Here is a 15,119-nt window from a genome sequence, read left to right on the forward strand (position 1 = left end):
GTAAAAAAATTCAGAAAATACCAGACATGTGCAATATACAACTGTGTATTTTCTGGTTTTCCGGCTGGGCGCCTGATGGAAACCTGGCAGGAGTGGGGGGAATGGCTGGGAGGCAGGGCGCGATCGGCGCTGAAAGCCTCTGGTTGCATCTGACGTAGGAGTGACGCCTTGGGGAGGAGGAGAAGCCCTGTCCGTGCTCCAGAGCGCTGTTCAAGCGTGTTGTGGAGCTGTAGCCAGTTTGCTCATGCTTCGCCAGAACCGTGCACAGGACAGGTAGCACCCTGAGATCTGCATGTGCCCAGGTCAGTCCCGCTACCCTGCGGCCGAATCTCTCCCCCCACTCCCACTCCAGCCAGCCCCGCTCCCCGTGACCCTGCCCGACCAGCCCTGCTTTCTGCCAGCCGGTTCTCCTTCTCCCGATCTCCCCTTGTCAGCCCCACCTCCCTCCTAGCCAGTCCCTCCCCCCCCATCAAGTGTGTCCAGTATTTTTTCTGAAGCTGCCTGGTAACCCTAGTTGCAGTATTGCATGCACACCAACCGCCCCTATCTGCTTCCCACCACTGGCTCCAGCCTTGATTGAGCTCAGAGGCTCAGGGATAATGTCCTGTCACTATGAACAAGCCTTTGACAGTGGGGTGGAGACCCAGTGCTACTAGGGGTTGGCTCTTCAGCAGAGGGGTAACTCACCCTAAGAAGTAACAGCACTGGAACCACTGAATCTGCATGAGAAGGGGTGTACCTAACAATCCAGTCAAGCAGGAGGTGAGCAGAATGGCCCCTTAATACAGGCCACATATGTGTGTAGGGAGGGCATGTCTCTCACTCATCCCACATCTCTGCCTATGGTTCACTTGAGTCCGTTGAGATCCTCTGGGTGCCGTGAGTGAGCCCAGCTTGTCATTAGTGCCCTGCCTGGACAGAGGAGAGCAGGCTCCCCAGAAATGAAGCCGAATTCTCCCACACTGGCCCCATCCCCACCACAGATCGTCCATGCACATAATGAATTCTATGTGTGATTCATCATCTCCGTATTGGTGCACATAACAAAATTCATTCTGCACACGGACATAAAAAAATAAAGGGAACACTGGTCTGGGCATGAGTTCAGTATAGATGCTGGAGGTGATATGGCTCCCAGAGAGAATGCTCTGGTGACAAGGAAGCCCTTGGTGAAAAACACACAGGTCTTGCCGAGCCAGGCAGAAACCATGTGATTGATAACTTCTGGGAACTCAGAGTTAGGAAGCTAAAGGTGTGTCAAGAGCAAAGTCATACTATGCTCATGAGATTTCTTCACCAGAGAGACAGTGTTTCCAGTGGGCAGGGCACAAAATTTGGGACTCAGGACACCTTTGTCCTCTTCCTGGCTCTGCCCTCGATCTCTCCAGTGGAAGTCACGTCACCTCTCCTCGGCTCAGTGGCCCTGTCTGTAAGGCAGAGATAATGATGATGCCATGTTGCTGGCTGTCAGGGTTGTTCACAGTTCTGGCAGTGTTTGATGTTTCCTTTTACACCCCAGCTCCTGGAGAATCTCAACTTTCATTTATAAAACCAAGTAAGTTTCTCGCCCTAGGGTGGCAGATAAAAGCTTGAACATGTGACCTGCATACACCCCTGAGGCACAGCAGAGAGTGACTCAGCGAAGCTCTCAGTGGAAGCACACAGTAGAGCCAGGAACTGAACCCAGATCTCAAAGAAAAACAATAAAAAGCTCAGGCATTGTTGTTAGTATTTTTATTTTATCTCATGGCTTTTAAGCCAATCCCACTGTTTTGTGGTGACCCGTCTCTTAATTTTTGACCAGTCAAGGTTGGCAGTAGTGTGATACTGGCTTTCTTTTGAGAGCCACCAGCAAAAATACCACCTACCTTGATAGTCATTTGCTTTTCACAGTGTGTTTGTGGCTTTTGTTTATTTATTGTGTTTCCCTGGCACGGGAAGTGTGAATCCTGGTTGGTCAGTTTCACTTCCTGACTCTTGTTCCTTGAGCTGTCATGTTGGGGTTTCCAACTCTGCAGGAAAAGGGAGAAGGGTTGTTGTTTTTTTCCATTGGAACTGCAAAGCAAATTTGTGAAAAGAGGGAAATGTAGTTGTCTGTGTTTCTCTCTATACTTGAATATGTCTCTGCTGATTGTCAGATGATTCTTCTAAAGATTTAAGTACAGGTCGATGCAACTGGGGCTTTATGTCCACTGCACATGAAGATGTCAGTCTGGCTGGCTTGGGTAACAACAGGATGGTAGCTGCAGTGTTACAGGCTTCAGCACCAGGTAGCCACCCAAGTATAAGCCTGCTCGGGACCGTGGAGATGTTCTTGGGCAGCAAGCTTGCCCTGGAGTCCATGCCAATTGCTTTTGTTACCTATGATAGCTAGATGAAGCCTATGCTTGGAGTGGAGATGTACCCTCAGTGCCCCCTGTGACACCGCCCAGTGGGTGCCACTAGATGCAAGGTCTCTGGCCTTAGCTGAGATGGAAGATCTCGCTGCAGCAGGAGACATCGGGTTAATTGGAATGGAGGAAACGAGTGATGTTAAAGGCCCTTGCTTGCATTTCCCCAGGGTTCCACGGACGCTACAGCCCTGATGGTGTTGGGGCGGTGAGCCCGGTGAGCTCGCCCAGCGTATCCCACGAGAAAGGGGCAAAGGGGCTGCCAGACGTGGAGAAAGGGCACGGGGAGCACAACGTGAGGCAGAAACCACAAGGTGAGGAGCTGCCAGGTGAGGCTGATCTGACAGGGCAGGAGGCCTCATGCATAATCCCCAGCACTGCTCACACCCCAGTTGAAGGCGGACAAGAAGAACACATGAGGCTCTTTCCTCTTCCCCTTTGTGGGCGAAGGAGCCCTCCTCCACCCACACACAGCAGGCTGTGTCTGCACCAGGCTGCGTTCCCTGAAATCACATTGTGGGCAGTTCAGGGAGCAGAGGCTCGTGGTGACAGCTGAACTGAACGGAGGAGCTTCTGCTTTGCAAGGATCTAGCCGGAGGGAGACTCAGGAGATCTGGGTTCAGTTCCTGGCTCTACTGTGTGCTTCCACTGAGAGCTTCGCTGAGTCACTCTCTCGTCCCACTCTTCAGCCGCCCTTTTCATTTATGCTGTGAGCTCTTCAGGGTCAGGACTTTTGCTCACGTGGTATGTGTACAGCACCAAAGCCCCAAGAGAGTGTCCAGGCACTACCCATGCGAGCATTGCTGGTGCCTGTCAGGGACCAGTGTATGGTGACTGATAAGCCAGCAGGAAGAGCTGAGAGCAGAGAGCCAGGGTACTGGCTGGCTGTACTACTGGACAGAGAGTTCATTCCATTCAGGGCACTGGGAAGACAGACAGACAGACAGGCTGAGCGGGAGGAGGAAATGGTAGGGAAAGTGTGAGAGGCTTAGGAGGAGGATGGAATATACCGGTGAGTAGCTGAGAGCCCACCTGCCTGCCTAGGTATGTTTTGCTGGAGCTGGCACTAGGAATGTGAAAGGTTAACTGGTTAATCAGTAAGCATCACCCTGAACAGGTGATTTCTAGTGGTTCTGATTAACTGGTGGGGGCTGGAGCAGCTCCCCACCCATCATGGGCAGGGGCTGCTCCAGCCCCGCTGGGCCCACAAAGGGCAAAGGGTGCTCCAGCCCAGTTGGAGCAGCATGTGGCAAGGGGGAATGCTCCACTTGGTTAACAAGTTAAATATTACATTTAACTGATTAATCTGTTAAACAGGATTTTACATACCTAGCTGGCACTGGCGTTTGAAGGATAACTGTAGCACCTTGTAGACTTGTCAGTGGTGTAATTCTACAATTAACATAAGCACTTTCGAAAGCATTCCATAAAATTCACTCATTAATTACGCATGAGCAAGCACCTCAGTGACTAGCAAATATTAGCCCCATTTTACAGGTGGGAAAACTGACGCACAGAGCACTCCAATGCCTTGTTCAGATTCGCAGAGTTAGTCACTGGCAGAGTGGGGGATGGAGACCTGGTTTCTTGGCTCCCTGTTCCTTGCTGTAACCCCAAATTCCCTGGAGCATGACTTTTGGCTTCCTTAACCCCTGTCCTGCTGAGTGAGTAGCATAGTTCAAAGGAACTCTTTACTTGAGAGAGGAAGGACAGAACAGAGGATCTGCGCTGGGTGGGTGGATTTGCTGAGTGATTGCTATGACTGTTTTTTTCTTTTCACAGCCTCTCTGAAGCTCTCTGTGGCAGAAGCGGCTCACACGCAGCACCTGCGCCAGCTGCCCGAAGGCCAGCAATCCCCGTGCCAGCTGCTGCCGTCAGCCCACAATGCCAAAGGCCACCAGCAGCGGGTGGTCACACTGGCGCAGCACATCAGTGTAATTAGCCTCTCTTTCCGTCCGCCCAGCCAGGAATTATTCTGGGGCATCTCTGATGGGGTCAGCAAACAGCGTGCCTGGAGTGGAGTCAGGAGCCCCTGTGAGGGGGCAGGGGGAGGGGACAGTTTGCTTTGCTTTGCAGCAGCTCCTCTGGCCTTTTACTTCCAGAGGCAGCAGAGTGCTGCAAAGTGCTTCACCATGTCCTGACCATCCAGCATCCATAGATGGGGAGAAATAATTCTGAGTCAGCTGTGGAGGTGCTCTTCTGCCCATCCCCCACATTGCCCTTCCATGCAAGCTGCTGCCTGGTGAAGGTTTGCAGATGGAAGTGCTGACTCCAAGGGTTTCTTATTCTAGGAGGTTATTACACAAGACTATACGCGCCATCATCCTCAGCAGCTGAATTCCCACCTCCAGACTCCAATGTACTCCTTCCCTGGGGCCCCGTGCCCCGTGCTGGACCTGCGAAGGACGCCCAGTGAAGCATACATCCCACCACAGGAGCATGTGCTGGCCTCTAGAATCTCCCCCCAGAGCGAGACAGACAGGAGGTGAGTTCAGTGTCTGATCGGGGGGGAGGGCGTTAGCTAGGAGGTGCATTTCCCACCTTGTTCCAGCCCTCACTAAGAGTTACGGCTCATGCTTGGCCTCTGTGGCCATATCTGCACAATGGGGAAAGGATGCGTTTGTAAGGCCGGGGACACAGGCAAACGTCCTAGTGAAGAAGAGGCAAGTTTGTAGTTCTAATGCAGCTTAGCTGGTCATTGGGAGAGTAAGGCTCCACCTATCGGGTTAATGTCCACCCACTAATGCAGCCTGCTCCAGCTGCATGAGAATTTTAACGTGTTAGTGATCATGCTTTGAAAACATGTCGTCTTTCCTAGTGCAGACAAACAACCTAATCCTGGGCTTTCTCCAGAACTTGGCTTCTCTTAGGGCTTTTTCCCTGCAGGACCCATCCCTCCTCCTGCTGCAGAGACATACTCTGCTCCCCTGAGAGCCCAGAGTAGGCTCAGCAAGCCCACCTGCCAGCATGAGCAACCAGAAACAGCAGGTCTCTTACCCCAGCTCTTGGAATGATGGTATCTCAGCAGCAGAGCCTTGCATTCCCACTGAGGGGGATAGGCTCTGTCTCCTGTTGGTTTCAAGTGGGAACAGTATGCTTAGTACTAAAAACATAAAACTAAAGACCAAGGAGAGAATAACAGGAACAAAAAAATTCCCCAAAGAAAGCTCCTGTTAGTCTCTGTCCCTGGCGACTGGTGGAGTTTTGAGCCTTTGTGCTTTCTGGGCCACCTGCCATTTTAGCACTTTCAGAGACACAAGAGTGTCCAAACTGGGGCTAGAGACTGCCCCGATGTGTTAACACTGCAGCAGTAGAACATGCTTTCTGCAGAACCATTCCCTCCCAGGGCTAATTCTTTGTAGCCCCACAGCTTTGGTGCATTCTAAAGAAGTTTAGATGAGGTCCCGCTTACTGCAATGCAGGACATTGCCTCAGAGAGAGGATGTACTGACAGGACATTTGATCTGAGCCACAAAGTCACAGGTCTAGTTCCCCTGTTTCTTCATTGTAAATGTATTAGAGCCAGTTGCAGGGATTGCCCATGAGCTGCCTACAGGGGGTCTGCCTAAATTTAGTCTTCAACTCTAGGCGAATGGTTCAGAAACACACAAAGTGGCACTCTCTTAAACTTAAAAAACAAGTGGCCCTGTAGCACCTTAGAGTATGTCTACACTACAAAGTTAATTCAGACTAACGGACGTTAGTTCGAATTAACTTTGATAGGCGCTACACTAACGCTCCGCTAGTTCGAACTTAATTCAAACTAACGGAGTGCTTAGTTCAAACTAGGTAAACCTCATTTTACGAGAACTAAGCCTAGTTCAAACTTACTAGTTCGAATTAAGGGGTGTGTAGCCCCTTAATTCGAACTAGTGGGAGGCTAGCCCTCCCCAGGTTTCCCTGGTGGCCACTCTGGCCAACACCAGGGAAACTCTATTGCCCCTCTCCCGGCCCTGGACCCCTTAAAGGGGCACGGGCTGGCTACGGTGCCCGTGCCAGGTGCAAGCCTGCCAGCATCCAGCCAGCAGACCCTGCACCTGGCACAGCTCGAGCCAGCCACCCGATGCCCCCCAGCCCTCCCCCTCTTCCCGGGACCAGGCTGGCGGCTCCCGGGAGCTTGCCCAGGACTGCAAGAGGCGGGCACCCGCCTGGTCCAGTGCAGACATTGTGGATCTCGTCCACGACCTCCGCACTAGGCACAGGAAAGTGGCCGTCTAGGGCAGGAGAGCTGCCAGCCTGGCCACCCAGGAGCAGGTTTGCATGAAAATCAAGGTGGTCCACTGAGACCCCCGACCCTGAGCCCTGAGCTTACAATGGCCGTACTGGGTCAGACCAAAGGTCCATCTAGCCCAGTAGCCTGTCTGCCGACAGCAGCCAACCCTAAGAACCCTGGAGGGGATGGACCAAAGACAGTGACCAAGCCATTTGTCTCGTGCCATCCCTCTCCAGCCTTCCACAAACTTCGGGCAGGGACAGCACTCCTACCCCCTGGCTAATACCACTCCATGGACCCAACCTCCATGACTATCTCACTTCTCTTTAAACTCTGTTCTAGTTGTAGCCTTCACAGCCTCCTGCTGCAAGGAGTTCCACAGGTTAACTATTTGCTTTGTGAAGAACAACTTTCTGTTATTAGTTTGAAGCCTGCTACCATTCCTTTCCTTTGGTGTCCTCTAGTCCTTCTATTATGGGAACTAATGAAGAACTTTTCTGTATGCACCCTCTCCACCCCACTCGTGCTTTTATAGACCTCTATCATATCCCCCCTCCATCTCCTCTTTTCTAAGCTGAAAAGTCCCAGTCTCTTTAGCCTCTCTTCATATGGGACCTGTTCCAAACCCCTCATCATTGTAGTTGCCCTCCCCTCTCCCACCCTCTCTCTTCCCCTCTCCCACCTCCTTTTCCCAGTCTCCCCCAGTTTTGTTCAATAAAGACAGATTCTGTTTTTGAACACAATTGTCCTTTATTTTGTACATCAGGAAGGGGGACTAAGGAGGGGTAAGTGGAAGGAGGTGAGGGAGGAATGGGGTACGAGCCCCCGATGGAGAGGACTGGGCTGGCTCTGCGGGCTTCTGGGGGTGGAACCTTTCCTGCAGCCCCCCAATTGCCCCCTCTCCCCAGATGGCAGCCTGCGGCAAGTGCAACTGGGCTGATGGCCGAGTGCTTTGATGTGCCCAGTGTGGGTACTCCGGGCAATCCAAGCCAGGACTGCTTTGCAAGCGGGGCACCCCTGAGAACTGTCTGTCTGGGGTGGGGGTCAGGTCCCTTTAAGCACAGCCCTCGGCTAGCCTGAACCAGCAGCTCCACGCTCTAAGTCCTCCTCTGATGCCCTGCTGGCACTGCTTCCGGCCAGCCTTAACCCCGGTTCAGGGTCCGCTCTGTGTGGACATGCTAGTTCGAATTAGCAAAACGCTAATTCGAACTAGTTTTTTAGTCTGGATGCGTTAGTTCGAATTAGCGCTGTAGTGTAGACATACCTTTAGAGACTAACAATACATATCTATATAGCATATAGTTTTTGCTGTCTTTAAGGTGCTACAGGATCACTCGTTTTTTACGGTTTTTTAAGTTACAGACTTATACAACTACTCCTCTGAGTCTCTTAATAAAGGTGCATCTTAAGGATAATGTTAAAGGCTTGGGTGGTTGCTTTCCGCCATTCCCGTGACACTCTGGTTTGCAGAACAGTTTTAATCCCTCTTCTTCCCTTCCCTTGGAGCTGCTGTGCAGAGGTTAAGAGCACTGTAATGAAATAACAGCCTCTCACTGTGCCGTCCTCAGATCTCCTGAGCAAAACAAAGCAGCTGCTGGGAGTGCACCAGATGACTGCATTGAGCCTGTCTCACCACCAGAGAGTGTGGGAGAGTCAGAGCACGCAAGGAGCACCACCTACCCGATCTTGTACCGAGAGGGAGAACAGTCAGAGCAAAGGTAATCACAGGAGGCGAGGAATGTGGATTGTTCCTACCTGGCCAGGGGTTACAGCACAAAAGCAATACTCTGGGCTCTTCCTTGCCCTGAGGTTCTGCTCTGAGTCAGAGCTGGGCTGTCCTGGAGCACGGAAGTTTATAGTGATCTGCTGCCGTTCTGTGCTGCTTGCCCTTGAGTGCTCTGGGCCTGGCCTGCAATGGCTTGCTGAGCTGACTGCTGGCTTTCTTTGTTTGTATTACTGCTGGGGTTGGATGAGCCACCAAATAACAGGGGTGAAGGAATAACTTGCTTTGCAACCTCAGCATGAAGTCTTACCCTCTGACATCTCCTGGCTGGGGACACCTCTTTGCCTTTTGTCTGTGGCTCTCCAAGCACAATTTGTTAATTCTTCCCACCCCTCTGTGCAGTGTTTGATCCCTGCTGCAGAGGAACAGATTGAGGCTGAGTGACTCGCCCCAAGATCACATGCAGAGACAGCCCTCCAAGAGGAGAACCCAGGTGTCTTGATTCCCCCGTAGCTCGGGGCCAGCCTGTCTTGGCAGCTCAGAGCTCCCCTGCCTTTGTCCTGCAGCTCTGCCAGGATGCCTTACCATGTAATCTTTCTGCTCCAGTGTTCAACTGAGCAGGAACAATTCACTTCTGGCTAGAGGATTTCAAGGTAGAGATTTAAAGGGGTAACCGGAGTAGTCCCCACCTGCACTGCACCCTGCCTGGCCCAATCAGAAAAGGCCCCGCCTGCGGCACTCCCTGCCCAGCCCAGCTGGGCCAGCTGTGCTGCAGGCCATTTAATCAATTAAACATCCCGATTAAACTTTTAAATGGGATGTTACATCCCTATTGAAGATCCGGTGGAGATTTGGTTGGGGCCATTCAGTCTAGAGTAAGAAGAACTAGGCCAGAAGTCAGCCAAGTGATGTTTTGTGATCGGGGACCTCCAGGAAGAATTAGCCACACTCTATTTAGGGGCATTTGATCAATCTCAAAGTGAAGACAACCTGACTCATAAGTCTAAGCTAGAAACTGCATATGTCAGGGAGGCCTGGGGGCTGGTTCAAAGGATTGTGTGACTAATAGGATAGTGACTCAGCAGACAGAAGGGTGCTATGCAGCCATTTCTGATAACCTTTTGCTTTACAGAATGGGTTCCAAATCCCCAGGAAACACCACCCAACCCCCAGCCTTCTTCAGCAAACTGACAGAGAGCAACTCTGCCATGGTGAAATCCAAGAAGCAAGAGATCATCAAAAAGCTCGGCACGACCAACAGGAGCGAGACGGAGTATAGTAAGGCTTTCAGGCTGGGGCTTTCACATAGCAGCAGCCAGATGGGGTGGAATGGGATGAAAACCAAAGAGAGACGGCATTCCAGAGAAACCCTATTTATCAGATGGCTGCTGTCATGCCTGAAAGGGATGTGGCCTCACCTCCCAGACTTGAGCAGTCTGAAGCCAGGTTCTTCTACACACACACACCCCGCCCCTCTCTCTCGCGCGCACACACACTCCATGCTTTTATCCCCTCCATGCAGTGGCTTGTCATTACATACAGCTGGGAAAGCACCTCCAGGGCCTCTCCTGCATACAAGTGCCCAGATCATGCACTATGGCAGAGGGTGCATGCAGTGGCCAGGCATGTTGAGAGCTATCTCAGTGCAGTGTCTTCCCACTGCACAGATCTGTCAAAGAGAGGAACAGGGTGGGGAGAGCTGCCAATGGGGAGAAGAGAGACATGGGCAGATGTCTTAGGAGAGTCATGGGCCTGTAGTGTAAGTCAAACAAACCTCTCCGCTATAGCAAACCACATTGATAATGCAGCAGCGAGGCTGGGGTTCTGAGAGACCCCAAAGATGTCTCCCAGGAGCTGTGCCTGTCACTCCCACCCCACTCACCAGCACTAATGACCTTGAATAGAGGAGTCTTAAAAGCTGTTGATGTTTTCATGGCAGCCCAGCCAGCCTGAATTCTGCCTCCTGAGGTTGCATCTCTCAGAGAGCCACATTCAACCCACCACCAGTATTGGCACAACTCTGAAAAAACACCCAGCCGGCCTTGTATTCAAAATTCATCCCCGTCTTTCATTACCTGCTAATAGATAGGAGTGAAATTTAATTGAGCCCAGCATTATACAGTCAATACTAATTCAATGTGAATCCATCTGACAGCAGCTGCCTTGGATAAGAAGGACCGAGCTGTCTCGTCCTGTCGGTGCTGTTACCATGATCCAACCCATACTTTATGTCCCTTGGGGATGTGTGGCTGAACCAAGTGACCCTCCTCTCATTTCCTTATCAGAGGAAAATAGACAGAGATAGGAAACGCCTTTTGTTTGATGAGAACTGCTGTTATTCTAGGGAAAGTGAGACCCAAGTCAAACAGCTCAGCTAAGAGGAAAAATATTGTCATAGGATTTCCCGCTCACTGAGTGCATGAACTAAAGTCCTCTCTGGAAATGAGGGACTGGGCCTTTGGAAACACCATGAGAAAGCTCTGGGATTTTGTACCCCAGCTTAGCCTGCTGGAGGCCAGGCTCTCTGGAGAGTGGTATATGGGATGTCACTGGTGGGCATCCACATGGTTTTCTGGAGCCCTGCTGCATTAATGTTGGTATAGAACACTAGAACCGGAAAGGATCTTGAGGGATCATCAAGTCCAGTCCCCTGCCCTCGTGGCAGGACCAAGCACCATCTAGATCATCCCTGATAGATGTCTGTCTAACCTACTCTTATAAATTTCTCATGACAGAGATTCCACAATTCCCGTACACAATTTATTCCAGTGTTTAATCACCCAGACAGTTAAGAACTTTTTCCTAATGTCCAATCTAAACCTCCCTTGCTGCAGTTTAAACCTGCACCTGTGAGTCTCTATTTCTGCCTATGGCCCAGTTGGTAAGAGCAGTGTTCTCCCGTGCACTGCCACTGCTTGTGTATCAAACCATCTGGAAGAGCTTCATACAACACGGATGGTCTGGGCCCTTCTTGGAAAGTCTCTGACGCTGATTGGAATGCCCAGGGACTACTCATTATTTTGGAATTGAATTGCTTTAAAATCAGAGAGGATACATTCTAGTTCCTCATCCCACCCACCCACAACTCGAACGTGGCCTGAGATTTTGTCGTTGTGGCTAATGTAAGGTGGGTGGGGATGCCTCAAACTGTGTATCCCATGATCCTCTGTTAGGAAGGAAATGCTCCCTTAGGAGCTACCTGTTGTGCCTTGCAGTTCATGCTGAGGGACTTCTTTGTCTTCCTCCAGATGTTGGACAGCCTGGGACAGAGATCTTCAACATGCCAGCCATTACTGGACCAGGTAACAGTCCTGATATGTCTTTATTGTATGCCATGCTCTGCCATAGGCCATACAGAATCCACCGCCCGAGAAGAGGAAATTTGGTGGGTTCTGGTGTTGTTTGCTGTAATGAGATATGATCTATCCCTGGTGGGAAAGGTGGGAGGCTAGGGGAATAGGTGAATCCTGTTCTCCCGTTTTGAAAGCTGCTTTGTTTGGCTGCAGGCTACAACAGCCTCCTCCTTTCAAAGCCTCTTGGTCAGTGGAGAGCAAGATGCAGCTCAAGGGCTACACATGGCCCATCAGTTATCTACCTGTAGCCCTCCAGACAGTTTGTTTGCCATTGCTCACATTCAGTGTCAGCCATTACCGCTGGTTTCTGTCCATGATACTTTTTTCCTACCAGTGACACTAAAGGGACACTCACATAAAGCAAGAGCACGTGAAGTGAAGTGCATTCTCATTGCACACAACATGAACTGTGAGAGCCGTGTGCTCCCTCTGTAGCCAAAGTGGTGCTACAGTTCAATGCCTGCAAATTCTAGGTATGCAAGCACTTTAGCAAAACTACCCTACCCCAAGACAGCATCTTGGGTAGGACAATCCTGCAGCCCACTGAGAGGAAGGAGGTCACTCATGCAGCCCTCTCAGTAGCCTATGTTGCCCATCACTGCTCCACGTTGTCAGAATTTGAGGATACATAAATACTTACAAGCAGGGAGGGTTTTGGCCTAAGGCCAGTTGTGTGGGTTGGGAGGAGATCAGGTAATGCCAACAGGGAGGTGAGTGAAAGGAAACCATATCTTTAAATGGACTCTTCCTGGCAGAGGGCCATTATATAGGGCAGATTGCTGCCGTGAAGAGATGTGAGGTGACAGAGCCAATGTTCATGTAAGAGTGTGAGCTGGCAAATGGGAAGGCTAGATCTAGAACACAAGGGAGCGAGAACAATAGGCTTTAACTCCGCCACACATGATGGGCTGGATGCTGGAATCAGGGATGAGGTTCTCAGGTATCTGGTAGGAAGGAGATGCAACTCAATGATCATGCAGCTCCCATCCAGACTTTGGCCACTTAATTCAGGCCTTTGACAGAGGTATAATCCCCCCCCAAAATGCAGCAGAGGCTGCCCTCAGTTCCCAGCCAACTCCTTGTTTCATTTCCCCAGACGTATGTCTTGCTGGAAGCAGAAAGGCCCCACATGTCTAAGGTTGGGCCACGTGGTGTCCCAGGCTTTCTCCAGTGGACACAGATCAGGCACACTGGGTTATTAATACCTGTTTAAGGGACACATGCCGGACAAAGCAATGACTGGCTGAGCTCAGAAGGTGGGAGAGAGAGAGAAGACGGGCTCAGATGTTGGTTCTTTACAGACAAAAAAATTACTTTGAAATGAAGATGCTTCAGGCTTTAAAGCCTCGTTCAGTAACAATCCAGCTGCAAATGTTGTGATAAGTTAATGCTTGGTTAGTCTGGGCATTGCGCAAGCTGCTGTGCACTCCAGATGTAGAGACCATCCCTGCCCTGAAGAGCTTCCTGTCAAAATGACTGAAGCCTGATGGGAAAAGGGGGCTGGCTGCGGAGAGTCTTAAATGACAGGGGTGAGGATGGCAACTTGACAGAGAGAGTCTGGAAGATCAGGCTGTGGGGGCATTGTGGTACTGCAGAGCCTAGCACATAGTTCAGCAGTTGAGAGTTGTCTCTGCAGGGGTAGTTGGGAGTGGGTGGGGCTGGTCAGATCCATAGGTAGACAACAGTGCATCCATATCCAGAGTTACCATTTCTGACGATGGGCCAACAGAAATTTCCTTGCTGCCATGGGAACAGAGGTCCCCCGCTCCCCACTCCGTTACTGACACAGTTTTAGCAACGACGGTAGTTGCATTTGGCCTCTAGGAGCTCTCTTGCAGCCTGAGGCTGCTCTCAGAGAAGAGTGTGGGAATCTTTTCAGGCCCAGTGCCTTACTACAGTTCTTCCTACCTGCCCATGGGCATTCACCACTGAGTAACAATGAGCTCGTGTGCGTAAGAGACTTCTGCTCCCTTTCTGCAGGACAGGGGCTCTGGAAGTGGAGAGACTGTACTTCTGTAAGTGAGGCCTATGACTGGAGCCCTGTGGGGCTCCAAAGAGCCAAGCCCATGACTCTTAGCTCTGCATGTCTCTTTCACTCTCCATACAAGCTGCCAGGCCCCTGCTGCTCCTGCCCACTCCAACTCCACACAAGAAGGAGTCCGGGACAGTATCAGTGACCCTATCGCACTCCATAGCAACAGGGAGCCAAGCAGCCCTGGGCAGCGAGGACCCTCCCTCCCACATGAGCCTATAGCCAGCTCCTGTGGGAAGTAGGAGGGGTCCCACAATCTTCTTCCCTTGGGTTGAGGGGAGTCTGCGAATCTCAAATGATGGCCTGTCTTTCAAGAGTTGTCAGGCCACCCTAGGGCATAGGCTCAGGTTTCGGTTGCTGCCCCTGGCTTCTTCAGTAGCAGGCTTGCCTGCCCCAGTTCAGACTTGCGCCTCCTCAGATGTCAGAGGTTGGGGAACTGGGTTGCTCTCCACCTTTCATCTCCAGTGGCTTCTTTTTTCACCCAGCTATAAAATAATCTGTGGAGAGACCTGAAAGGAGGCCTGGTGGAGGGATTAGACATGGGAAGGGTCAGGAACAAGGTTCTTGTCCCATCTCTGCCACTGGCTTGCTGGGTGACTTTGGCTTCACCTCACAGGGCCTCGTTCTATGCAGAGGATCCTGCAAAGCCTGCTTCCCAGGGGGATGGGAGCTTCCTACCGGGAGCGCACCCTGAGCCTCTCCACTGAAGCACTGTCTATACAGGCATCACAGCATGCTTCATGAGTTAGACCAACCTAGTGTCTTATGTGCATTGGTGCTGTGTCTCACACCGAAACCTACAACAATGTGGCCCTCCTCACAGAGTCCCCCAATCTGAGAACATGGACTTCAGTGGCATTGCTACAGGGCTGGTCATTTTGTAGAAGGTCTAGAAATGGTTAAACTTCCCAGGGATGAAAAATGAGCTCTAGGATTCTGGCTGCACTGTCCCCAAAACCCACCGTTTGGGAGACCCTGCACAGTGGTGAAGCTGACTCATCTGACAGCCGGGCCAGCCCCTTTAGCTGTGACCTAGCAGCACTGTGGGGTTGCCGGTCCTTGTCCATGTCAGTAGGAGCTAGGGTGCAAGATGTGCTGCAGGGAAAAGCCTGTGGCTAAGGGTGGTAGTGCTGGAGCTGAGCAAAACAGAAGGGACAAACGTTGGGAGTGTTGGTGAGTTTGGGACACTCACCCCAGAGCGTATGTGTTGGGAGCTGCCCTTTTGCAGGGGGAGGAATGAACATGTGTGTGCCCCCACTGCTAAGGAGACGTGCAAGCTATAAGGAGGGTCTGTGTGACTGCAATTTTCCCCTGATGCAGGAGAATTGCTAGGGGCTAGAAGAGGGGGCTGCAGGCACCAAAGTGTGGATTGAGGGAACATGGCCTTTTATTTTCATGCCTGTATTTT

General features: G+C 51.3%; 1 protein-coding gene across 30 annotated transcripts in view; it reads left to right on the forward strand.

The window, feature by feature from the left end:
• Window positions 1–15,119, forward strand: part of NCOR2 (nuclear receptor corepressor 2) — a 511,248-nt gene that overhangs the window by 490,862 nt on the left and 5,267 nt on the right. For 21 of the 30 annotated variants that reach the window (XM_075898492.2, XM_075898501.2, XM_075898481.2 and 18 more), the window contains 6 exons: window positions 2,561–2,719; window positions 4,173–4,324; window positions 4,682–4,875; window positions 8,172–8,321; window positions 9,459–9,604; window positions 11,575–11,628. In XM_075898492.2, the coding sequence (XP_075754607.2) occupies window positions 2,561–2,719; window positions 4,173–4,324; window positions 4,682–4,875; window positions 8,172–8,321; window positions 9,459–9,604; window positions 11,575–11,628 (855 nt within the window). The remainder of the gene's footprint in view (window positions 1–2,560; window positions 2,720–4,172; window positions 4,325–4,681; window positions 4,876–8,171; window positions 8,322–9,458; window positions 9,605–11,574; window positions 11,629–15,119) is intronic. The other 9 variants (XM_075898508.2, XM_075898485.2, XM_075898504.2 and 6 more) reach the window with 2 other exon arrangements.

This window comes from Pelodiscus sinensis, chromosome Z, assembly GCF_052426305.1.
Source record: "Pelodiscus sinensis isolate ZL-2025 chromosome Z, ASM5242630v1, whole genome shotgun sequence".
Lineage (NCBI taxonomy): Eukaryota > Metazoa > Chordata > Testudines > Trionychidae > Pelodiscus > Pelodiscus sinensis.